Source organism: Nicotiana attenuata, chromosome 4 (assembly GCF_001879085.1).
Source record: "Nicotiana attenuata strain UT chromosome 4, NIATTr2, whole genome shotgun sequence".
Lineage (NCBI taxonomy): Eukaryota > Viridiplantae > Streptophyta > Magnoliopsida > Solanales > Solanaceae > Nicotiana > Nicotiana attenuata.
The window spans coordinates 6,351,217-6,363,227 of NC_031992.1; the positions used below are offsets into that span (position 1 = coordinate 6,351,217).

General features: G+C 35.6%; 2 protein-coding genes across 6 annotated transcripts; one reads left to right on the forward strand and one right to left on the reverse strand.

Moving 5' to 3' along the window:
* On the forward strand, positions 15-4,685 carry LOC109224895 (uncharacterized protein At1g01500-like). Of its 4 annotated transcripts, none has more exons than XM_019389463.1 (3): positions 15-439; positions 1,244-2,107; positions 4,183-4,685. In XM_019389463.1, exons 2-3 carry the CDS (start codon positions 1,400-1,402, stop codon positions 4,402-4,404), a joined length of 930 nt encoding a protein of 309 aa, XP_019245008.1. In that variant the 5' UTR covers positions 15-439; positions 1,244-1,399; the 3' UTR covers positions 4,405-4,685. The 4 variants fall into 4 exon arrangements, with proteins under 4 accessions (XP_019245008.1, XP_019245009.1, XP_019245007.1 ...); XM_019389464.1 differs by having other exon boundaries at positions 15-391; XM_019389462.1 differs by lacking the exon at positions 15-439 and adding an exon at positions 496-739.
* Positions 5,796-10,128, reverse strand: LOC109224896 (random slug protein 5). 2 transcript variants are annotated; one of them, XM_019389466.1, is made up of 6 exons: positions 9,821-10,128; positions 8,498-8,597; positions 7,947-8,123; positions 7,205-7,303; positions 6,857-7,102; positions 5,796-6,348 (listed from the first exon to the last, which is right to left on the reverse strand). In XM_019389466.1, the coding sequence occupies exons 2-6, from the start codon at positions 8,555-8,557 to the stop codon at positions 6,049-6,051; spliced, it is 882 nt and encodes a 293-aa protein (XP_019245011.1). In that variant the 5' UTR covers positions 8,558-8,597; positions 9,821-10,128; the 3' UTR covers positions 5,796-6,048. The 2 variants fall into 2 exon arrangements, with proteins under 2 accessions (XP_019245011.1, XP_019245012.1); XM_019389467.1 differs by lacking the exon at positions 9,821-10,128 and adding an exon at positions 9,404-9,480.

Sequence of the window (12,011 nt, forward strand, 5' to 3'; positions counted from 1 at the left end):
AACCAATCACCATCAACATTTTTTCTTGCTAATGAATTTCTGCTCCTTTTTCTTTTTTCTTCCTTTTATTTCAGATTTGTATATATTATGCACCAACCTTAATATCAAAGGCTATATATATTCTTTAGAATACTCAAAGATCCAAAACAGAAAGATTGGATCTTTTTACAGAATTAATATAGTTTTAAGTCTATATACATAATATATACACACACATATACACTATATATACATACACACACACACACAGAAAAAGAAAGACAACTGAAAAAGCTGATTTTGATTGATAGGAATAGTCCATAAAGTAGCATCAGTGTGCTTAATTATAAGCCACAAGATTTGGAGGAGGCAATCAAAAACTCTTATTGGTGTTTTGAAAGTGATTTGATAGGTAATTTGCAGCTTGGAAACTGAGTTTGTGGATTCAATATTTCCCTTTGTAAGTTTTTTATATGGTGAAAAAGATTTCAGCTTTTGTCTGTATTAGTCTTTTTTTTTCTTCTATTATTTTATTTCTTGGGTATGGAAGTGAATTGGGTGTGTTATTTGGCAGCTTCTGTAATTTATATTTATTCTTGATAGCCTGCTTTTCTTAGCATATTTTTATCAATCTTTGAGAAGCCAAAAAGTGGTTCTTTAATTCCCATCTGCTGCTTGTTTTTGAGAGTGAAGAGCTGAAAGATAGGAAAAAGATTTAATTTTTTATCACCAATTAGACTTCTAAGCATTGGAGCTAAAGGTGGGGTGGTGTTTGATTTTGATTATTTTGTATTTCTTCTACTCTCTTTTTTCAAAAATACAAGATTAATGATAAATTTGTGGACAATGTTGTTTTGATGTAATTTTTGATAAAGCCAATTTGTGTGGGTGTACAAAGTCATATAAAGATTCCATTTTTGTGAATCTTTTTTATGTTTCTTGTGTAGTGATCTCCTCCATCTTTGGTTTTTCTAGCCTTCTTAGCATAAATTACCTTTAAATCCTTTTTGTTGGGTAGTCTTTTTTTTTCCCCAGATCAACCCTTTTGTAAGGTAGTTTAGTTTTCTTTTTATAGCCTTTTAATTATTGATTCTGTCTTTTCTCTTCCTTATATCAAGGTATTCTGTTCCTGAAATTCAGGTTTCTTTTGGTACCTAGCAAACCTTCATGTCCTTTTATGCTTTCGGTTATGATTCCTGTTATATTTTCTGTACAAATTATATTATTTGATTCTGATTAGAAATAAATGACTTTCTGTTGGCAGCCAGATTTAGATAGTCCTGAGGTACCGTGTTGAGTAGGGATTTGAATTGAAACGGCGTTCCTTGGCCTAAGGGGGTGCCGGGTTTATGGTTCTGTTATGTTCTTGTATCAGACAATGGTGAAGGATTATATATAGTGAGGGATAAACTCATGAAATATGGAGAAATCGCGTGAATTGCTAAGCAATGGAAAACCAGCTGATGCTGGTCTCCAAATTATAAGGCACCCTTCTTACCAATCTGGTGGTAAACTATCGTTATCTTGGTTTGATATTAGAGTTTTCTACATCAGAATCAGCAATTTTGTGGTCGATGATTCAACCCCAGAAAGTCTTACTCTTAACCATATCCCTCTAAGTCCTGATACACTACTTGAAGTAAATGGTAAAAGATGTTCCATGTATTCAGAAGGAGTTTCTTGCCTTCTACGAAGGGACCGTGTTGATAAGAAAGCTGAAGAAGCGACATTTGTGAGCACAGATAGCATTAGATTGACAGGGAATGTGAACTTTGAGGTTTTCCATAAAGATGATCTTGTTCTCTCTGGGGTTTTGGAAATGGCCGACGTCAATGGTTTTATTAGGGAGTCTAAAGAGACTGTTAGGAGATGGAGCATGAATTGTGAATCAGTTATGAGCGTTGGCACTGGCTTTCTCAAGGGAAAACACATTGTCGGTTCTGAATCATTCTCGCCGACAATTGAAGTATATGTTGCCGGTTGCTTTTCTGGTACACCTGTCATCTTAACTAAGACTTTGCAGCTAATTCACAGGAAGAAGCACCATCGAAAAGGTATGTTAGACTCCATTCCGGAGCATGAAACAGCTGAACAGCTGAAAGAAGTCTCACCTGGACAGGATCTGCAGGTATTGTTTATACCTCAAACCTTGTTTTTTATGTTTATCATTGGGTTATATTTGAAGTTCTTGAGTTTAAAATGGGGTTCATTTTAACTTTAATGTTAACCATGCAAAAATGGTGATAAGGCATATGCAAACAGCCAAAACTCTTTATATAGTTAACCAACAGGTGGAGTGAGTTGATCAACACCATCGCCTTCAGTGTATTTGGTGTCTTTCTTACATTTATTTTGACTTAAAATTGCTTTGTGATTCTTCTTCCACTTCTATCTCCTCCTCTTTGATTCAAACTGAATTTGAGGTTACTTTCATGGTCAAAAGAAGCTGGAAAAGTTGAGGGAAAAGAGGCTATTAAAACGTAATATTGGGGCATGTTATCTTTGAAAGTTTCCAAATGGTTTACAAAACACCAGCTATAATGACTTGAGCAATTCTACGGTTTTTCTCTTTCAAATGATAACAAGGTACATTATACAAAATTTCACTTGTCCGGATTGTCTTTCAAAGATTCTTGTGCGTTTGAGCCCTTAATTGTTTACATCTCTTTTCCCTGTTGGTGATCCGCCAAGAGTGATGCCTTCACTAGCTATATTGGACGGTTCTTTCCTCAGAATTGTTATTATTGATTGCACATGTACCCAGGGGCGGAGCTAGAGACCGAGATGCCGGTCCGGCCGAACATAGTAACTTTGGTCCAAACTCTGAATTTGTCTCTAGAACTTCATTTAATATGTATAAATTGTTAATTTAGAATCCAATAACTTAAAAGAACTAGACTCATGAACCAATAAGCTTCAAATCCTGGCTCAGCCTGCATTTACCTTCAGATGTGTTTCTGCCCTCCTTAAATTTCTTTGACCAAATATAAATACTCTAATGATATTTCAATTTATGTGCTAAAAATTCATGCTATAGTTTATTGACGGAGTGGGGACTAATGTGATAACCATGACCCTGACAACTCCTTATGGTTACCCTACCATTGCATCTAGCTTCATAATGTTTCATATCTTGAAACATGTTTATTTGTCACAATCTGTAAAAGGCTAGTATCTTTTAGGAGAAGTACCTGGCACTGGAAACAGAATCTTATCCTAAGCATGTCAGAGGGTATGGGCTGACTCATATTTCTAAGTAATTGTTTAATGTTCAATTCTCATTCTTTCCTGTTGCATTGTCCCTATCCTTCTAGATTTTATACTGATAAAATAGTTGCCTCTATCCTTCTAGAAATTACTTTTAAGTACCATTCTGGTGTCTATTTTGAGCTAATTAGAATAGATTCTTCCCTTATATAATCTCCGTGACTTAGATGGATTCTTTATTGGTGATCTGAACGTGTAGACATCCTGAAACAAGAATTCAGATCGAAGAAAAACAACAAATGAAGACACCCTTTATCAATTGTCTTTCAGTTGGATAATATTGTAGTGTAGCTGCAAAAATCTAAAGTCGTCAATCTATTATCCCCGTGTGTATTCGTTCTCATCAAGATAATTCGTTGGAATTTCTTCCATCTTTCATGATGAACTTTAGAAGTGCTATAGCATATGAATTCTACTTCCGATACAAATCAGTTGGCTCCTTGCTGATGTTGTCGTTCCATCTGTTAGATGTGGTGAGATTGAATTCTACCATCAAGGTTTTCGTACAATGTTTCCCACTCCATATGACAACCTTTATGAAATTTGTTTCTTTTGGATATTTGGTGATCCATTACGTGGAGCGTATTCTCTTGTTAGAGATCAAAGTTGTTCTGAACTCAAGTTGACCTTTCTTAAAAGTAAACCCAAATATAAAAAATAAAATAAAAATTCAGCTCATGTGTAAGTATTGCCCATGTGCTGCTTTAATTTTGAAGTTAACAAAAATAGGTTGCATTTCATCTTCAGTTTCAGATTATTAAGTTTCCTGTGTCATTTCTATTGGAAAAATATTCTCGAGGCAGCGGTTGGATTTAGCAATTCTTGGCATTTGCTTTGAACCACAAATTAAGTTTCATAGATGCGATTAGATGAATCCCGCGTGATTACTTGATGATGGAAACTGCACGGCTTGTTAAGTTCATTTTGTGTTAACAGGTAACAGAGTACAGAAGTTATAAACCAGAAAGCGAAGAAGACTACAACAACATGTACTGGAGACAAACAGAACTTATGGATGGCGAAGACGGGGAACTATCCTGGTTCAATGCTGGAGTCCGAGTTGGTGTTGGAATTGGCCTTGGCATTTGTGTAGGAGTTGGAGTAGGAGTTGGTTTGTTAGTCCGTACTACTCGAAACTTAAGAAGGCGCCTTATATAATTATATATAGCATAATCCAAAGGCTAACAACAGAAAGATACTTGTTTTAAGAGTATATTCTACTTGTTAAACAAGCTTAGCATGTTTTCTGCTTCCCTTCCCCTAGTCTCTTTTTCACCTCTCCAGTTTGCTGCCTTTTGAGTTTTGTAGCTGAGGAGTGCAACAGGTTGCTAAAGCTGTATGCACATGTTTAGCTGATGTTACATCATGTTTAAGCTTGTTTTGTTTTTGTGTAAATGTTCAGTTTTTGAAAAGGTTTTGTATTTGAGATACTTGTGTCCTGGAATTAGTGCCTATTAATTGATGAAAAAGCGAGAGGAGCCTTGGAGCAATGGTCAAATTGCCTATGTGTGACCTATAAGTCACGTGTTCGAGTCATGGAATCAACCACTTGCCGTGTTTGAGCCGTTGAATCTGGGCAGGCTGCCTACACACCCTTGGGGTGCCACCCCCCCCCCCCCCCCCGTTTTTTTTTTTTTAAGTGATGAAAAAGCATTCTACAATTTGTTCCAACATATTTAATCCTCTGGAAAAAACAGCAAAAAAAAATTAAATATGTAAACAGCTGCTGTTAAAGTGTATTAAAAATCTCTGCCCGACTTAAATCAAATAAAAAATACATTATTATAGATGGGAGATTGAGCTCGGGACAACAGTTCCATTTTTCCGATTGTGCTACAAGGTAAGAAATAAACTTATATAAGACAAAACAAACAAGTGTTGATTTCAAATTTTCAATCAGTTTTTTTGTTGTCATGTTTGCTAAAACTAATTGTTCCCAAACGTGATTGCCATTTTAGAAAATTAAGAAAGAACTAATTATTTTCTCGGTAAATAAGTAATTAACTTGCTAATAGAAAATAGATTAATGTGGTCAAAGATTAAAGAATTAGCAAGTGTGGTTTAATCAAATTTAATATTTTCTCGAAGGACATGTAAAAATCTATCCCGACAACTTAATGGGAACAACAACAAACCTTACCCCTACCCTGTGAAGGTAGAGAGGCTGTTTCAGATAGACCTTCAGCTCAAGGGGGAAAAAGCAAAAGGAGCATATAGTCGCCAAAAAAAAAAAATGAACTAAGTTTAGAGAGGCTGTTTCAGATAGACCTTCAGCTCAAGGGAGGAAAAATAGAAGGAGCATATAATCGCCAAAAAAAAGAAAATGAACTAAGTTTTAGCAACAACTGCCTGCATCATAAGAAGACAAACCTGAGATTCCAGATTCTCATTCTGCTAAAACTTCCTCTTCATCTTCAGCAGACAACTAAATGGAACAAAGGGAGTAATTGACTGATTGTAGTATTTTACGGTAGACAGTACCGGCTCTATCGATGCTGTTGATATTAAATGAAAATGGAAAAGCAAGATAGGAAAGATCAAGTAAAAGGTGAAAGAGGGGAAGATGAAGCCTTAAAGCTTGCAGCTCATTGACTCTAAATAGAGCGTAATACAGCCAATAAATAAGGTACCAAGGTTTTCAGCTGCCATGAGTTAAATCTAGAAAATAACCTCAGGAAGTGTTCTAGTCTCTGATAATATGCTGGGGGTGGGTGGGGTGGGGGGACAAGATCTTACATTCCTCATTATTTATTTAAACTCAGTTAGGCAATATAAGACTGGACTGGTCAGTGGATCAAGCATCTAAGCTATGGCTGGAGAGGCAATGGATTCAGGCTCTGGAGCAACCTCTGCCGCAGAGTAACCATTAGCACCAGAGTGGTGTTTGTCGAAACCCCAAAACTTGGCAGCTTTCACATCATCTTGAGCCATTTGCCTTGAAAACTCCTCGTGATCATAATTCAAAGTCGCTGATCCTCCAAACTCAGTAGGAAGATTATCCACATCGAAGAATGACTTCATCAGTTCCACGCTATCCTTGTTCTTTGGATAGACAAATTTGACCTTCTGAAATGTTTTGGGATCCATAAAGTATTTGACAATCTGGAAAATAAGAAAATGGCGTTAATCAATGGAAAGGATAAACATAAGGGGGTGACTGATGCTTGAACAATATAAATGAGCTCAACAGGTTGGAAAAAGGAGCTGTAAATTATGAATTGCAACTAAATTGAATAAATAGTATGAGAGGGGGACAATTTCAAGCACATGGTAAAGAAAGCAAATTCGATTCATGATATCACTACGCCAGATAGCACATATACCCTGTCAAAGGTTCGAAAGTTTACAGATCCACTCAAGAGACAGTTTTGCCAAAGGCATTAACCAGCCACATCTACTTCTGAAAGGAAGTACTAATCTTTTTGTTTTACCCAACCAATGTTGTACAGTAGGAAATGTTTGTCCAAAGAAAAAGATCTTAAAATGATGGTGTACATTGGTAATTTGGCACCTTTAATAAGTTCTGTTGTCTTTGAAATAGTTAACACTACAATCAGCTAGGTTTGATCAACAACCAGGGACAAAAGACAAAAGAGGATGTAGATCATACCTTCCAAAATGCTTCAAAAAGTCGCGGTGGGTTATAAAGAAATGCTACAGCGAGTCTCTCAGGGTAGTGGTTTTGCAAAATATTGATTGTCTCGCGAGCAGATTTTATGGGAACATTATTGGTTATAGACCATCCTGTGAAGTCAATTAACCAGGCCATCTGTTCTTGACCTTCTGGCAGATTAAGAATGGCATTCTCTATCAGATATACCAAATGCTTCATTTGGTTGTCCAGTGCTGATGTGTTCTGTATATATGGGAAACATATTTGAAATTTCACTAGATCGAGAAGAAACTAAAAAATAACAAAGAGAATGATTTTGAACACATCAACTTGCTTTTACATTACCTGCTTTGCTGGCCGCAATATAAGTACTGTCCTGCCGTAGCGGTCATGAAAATTTGCTTTATACACCTTCCCAGTCTCACCTTCTATTGCTACTTCATGCTAACAATGCAACACCATTTCTTGGTCAACAGAAGCAATTGTAAACTCACATAATACTTAAAGGAAATTTTATCTGCGGAGGTCTAAATATGGAGTTCGCAGAGCATTGAATGGATATATCGATAATCATCTACTTCCAACAAGACTTATGGTTAAAGAAAAAGGAATTGTTCGTCAATTGAAACAAATAGACAACCATTACACTAATCTAAGTATTTCACATTAAATTAAGTCAAGTGGTCAATGCAGTTTCATCATCTCCTTTAAAATATTCACACAACACTACCAGAGACTCGTACGTTTTTTTTTTCATCATTCAAGCTAGTCATGGTTATTAATGTGATTTCGGCGAATCCCAATGTTGGGGAATGGGAGTAACAACCTGGAGATCCCATGTTCATTTTCCAGCTACAACACTTGATGTGAGCCCATCTGCTCTCGCCTATATGAGCAGGATTACTTTGGTAACCTATGTTTGTGGACTGGACAGGTTACCCGGTGGATTAGTCGAGGTGTGAGCCCACACCACCGATTTTAAAAAAAAGTTAATGTGATTTCCAACCTAGATTTTTCATGCTAGCTCTGATAAAAAGGACATGTTATTTAACAATAAAAGATAACCACAAATATATTGTTCCCTTACCCAGCGGATTTCTTCAGGTTTAAAAGATGACCTCCATTTAAGTGTCTCCTCCAACATCTTCCTCGATTTATCTACATTCCAGTTCCGTGCTTCCAAATACCTCCTTAAACATGCATCAGTGCAGTACTGCAAGTTGCGCCCTGATAGTGGCCCCAGGGAAGCCCTAAGCTCCTTAACCTATAAGAAGAGCCAATATTCTAAGAGCTCATAATAGGATTTTGATTGGGAAAAGCCAACAGAAACCAATGTCTAAAAATTTAAAGTATATTCAGCATCCTTGCCATGCGGTATTCAAGAGGATTCAAGCACACTTTATGAAACTTTTCCAGGATAAGTATCAATATGCAATGACAATGCACCACCAGAACATCAACAACTCTTCCAAAGTACGAACCCGTTCAGAATTTGTATAAAGACAACAATAGAAAACAAGTCCTTGAAATGCCCAAAAATATACAGAACCAACTATAATCTAACTCAAAGCAGTAACACAAACAATGTCAGAATAGAGGCTATTAACATACACATCCAAACAGTAGGACTATTGTTACCTTGTGCTGCTTCTCCTCGCCCTCCTGTTCAATATTAGAATGATTCTTGCGACGAAACATGGTCAATGCTGCTATAATTGGTCTCTTAGCTGAGCTTTACCTGATAAAAGGATCCATATGAACAAGTGAGTAACTTTCAAATAATTAAAAACTTTGCTAACATTAAAATTACCCATGTAGCAATGCAGACATTTTCTCGCAGATGAAATGCTCACACAAATAGACGAGGGGAACAACCTTCGTTAAGCAAAGAAAAACAGAGGTACAGTAACTGACCTTTTATTAAAAAAAAAAAAGGACTTAAGATTTGCAATGACAATGTCACAGTCTAATTTGTTTATAACATCATAAGAAAGACAATGTCACAGTCTAATAAAGAAGCACAGACCAATCTGCTGCACCTTTCAACATTTGTATGCTTAAACAAAGTGGATGATGGAATTGGGAGGAAGGACAATTGTCCTACAGTACATTTCTAAAGGCAACTGAGTTACATGTCTGAAAACCCCTATTAGGTATTCTGTCACTAAGCATGTATCACTTTAATTCATCCTTTTAAGTATTAGTCTTTTTAGCACAAAATCATCATTATTTACTGATTGAAACATAAATTAAAGAACTAACGCAAGGTCAAATTCAGGAAGAAGTATAAGTTAGATGACAGACCAACAAAAACTATCAAACACATACACTCTTAGCAGAGCTAGTCTCTAGCTTTCTGACTAATGATCTACCTACAACAGAGAGGTGACTCATGAAAAAGCACACTCTTTTCCTCATTCGCCAATTAGAGATTGCATAAGATTGGAAATATTGGAAAAAGAAAAAGGAAAAAGCTAAACTTTCCCTATCCATAATAACTTTAACTGTAAAACTAATACACTCATGTAAATAATAATCAGCAACCATTCAATCAATGGATCATTTCCAGGTCGGGCTCGGTCAGAATCATATGTATCTATTTCAGCTCTATTCTGCTCATTTCAGCTATTCAGGCCCATTCAAGAGTAATTAATTATGACATAAATCCCAAATCAAGTATTAAACATTAGATTAAGCCAAACAAATTCGACAGCAAGATAATCACCTACCCATAAAACAAACAATCAACAGATCCAACAACCCAATTAACAAAAGCAAACATAAAATAAAATAAAAAGTAAATGAAAAAAAAAAGGTACTTTACCAACTTATGAAAAGAAAAAAAAAACACACACACACAGAGAGAACAAACAAAGAACCCCAAATTTAACAAAAGTAAAAACACATAAAATCTAAAAGCTCTCCGCCACCCTGGGCGGCGGCGGCAGCCACTGATCATACCTGACGACTGAGACAAACGGTAGCAGAAGCAGAGCACAAAAAGGTGAGTTTTCGGTCCTTTTTTCTAACAGAATAATGTCATGCAAATTCTGCCAAAAACTGATTCCCAATTAATTCATACACTAAGCGCACTTCTGAACTTTCTCTCTCTATATCTGGGGAGCAGAGTGTAAGAGTCTACACACTGCTTTCTCTCTCTATACATATAGTCTCATTTTCATATAAATATATGTAATATTATATAGGATTGTATGTAAGATATTTTTTTATGAATAAATAAAAAGCTGTTCGGCAATTCGTTAATATTTATAGCTCGTTTGGCCAAGCTAAGTGATTTTTTTTAAAAGTGTTTTTCTCAAAAGTACTTTTGGTGAAAGCAGTTTGTGTTTGGCTAATTAGTTTAAAAAGCACTTCTGAGCAGCAATTAGTATTTGACCAAGCTTTAAAAAACTGTTTCTAAGTGTATTTTTCTCAAAAATATTTTTCAAAAAAGTGCTTTTGAAGAGAAGCTACTTTTTTCTGCTTTTCCTCAAAAGCACTTTTTTCCCTTCCAAAAGCTTGGCCAAACACCTCAATTTTTGGTCAAAAGTGCTTTTAACAAAAAAAAAATACTTTTGACCAAAAAGAAGTTTGGCCAAATAGGCTATTAGAAAAATTTGTCCTTTTGTACGACTCTTATGGTCATTTCGTAATTAATTTTGCTATATAGTTTCTGGAAGGTGAGACTTTTGTCTGTCATAGACGACACGTGGCGTTTAGATCTACTCGATTGAGATTTCATGATAAAGATCTACCGTTTATTTCCTCGTGAGTGAGTGTCATGTGTTTGAGATCTGTCACGTTAGTCCAATTCGCTGTGCGTTACAGGTGCATTTTGTTGACGGACTTACCCCGGGTCCATCTAATTTATTTGTTCCAATTTATGTGAGCATATTTAAAATAAATAAAAACTTTTAAATTTATAGTGTAAAATAAGATACATGTATTTTGTATGGATATAAACCATCGTATAAAAATAAATTATTTTCAAATATGAAAAGGGATTACTCAATCCGTTTCAATTTAAATGAGGTAGTTTGACTTAACACGGAGAATAAGATGAAAAAAAAACTTTTTAAACTTGTGACATTAAAAGCTTAAGGAGTAAAAATTTTGTGATGCAATGAAATTTGTGTAGTTATTAAAGCTTCTCATTAAGGATAAAACGAGTAAAATGAAGAGTTTAAAATTGAATTATTTCCAAATTTAGAAATGTGTCATCATATCCGTAGTTAGCCCATTCATCCTAGTTAGCAGTTCCAGCTCCGTATCTTTTATTTTGGAACAAATTAAAAAAGAAAGTAACTCATCTAATTTGAAACGGAGGGAATATTATTTTTGGCGCAGACTAAAAATAAAATAGGTTCATATAAATGGAAACGGATGGAGTTATATTTTTTAAGCTTACTCTTAGTTTTTTCATTCAGTACGGTATTCATTTGGGACTCGATTAATTTTATCTCGTGTCCTATTGCAAGGAAATTACACTTTGAAGGTAAAGTATTTACTGGCTCGAACCTGAGACCTTTGGTTGTGGATGACGAAATATTTACTAGTCCATTATTTGATGGTTCGCTCTTCTAACTTAATAGGATTTTTGTAATCAGTCTCGTCGAGGGTCTCTCGAAAACATCCTTTTTATCCCTATGTGGTAGGGGATAAGGTGTGCGTACACTCAATCCTCTCCATACTCTGCTGGTGAAATTTTATTGGGTTGCTATTCTTGTAGGATTTCTGTAATCAATTATTAATAACTTTTAATGTAAAATAAGTTGTTTCTGACCATATACTTGGAAAATTTATTGAAGTTCTAAAATGGAGATGCTTGAAATCTTTTCGTGCCACATAAATCTTCTAGTTGCAACATTTAGGGGGGGGGGGGGAGGGGGGGTTTAAATGAAAAGTCTTATAGCCCGTTTGACCAAGCTGTAAAAACTTTTGGTGAGAAGCAGACTGTGTTTGGCTAATTAGTTTGAAAAGCACTTCTGAGCAGCAATTAGTGTTTGGCCAAGATTTAAAAAATTGCTTCTAAGTGTATTTTTCTCAAAGTGCTTCTCAAAAAAGTGCTTTTGGAGAGAAGCTACTTTCTTCTGCTTCTCCAAAACTGCTTCTGCTTCTCCTCAAAAACTACTTTTTTCCTTCCAAAACTTGG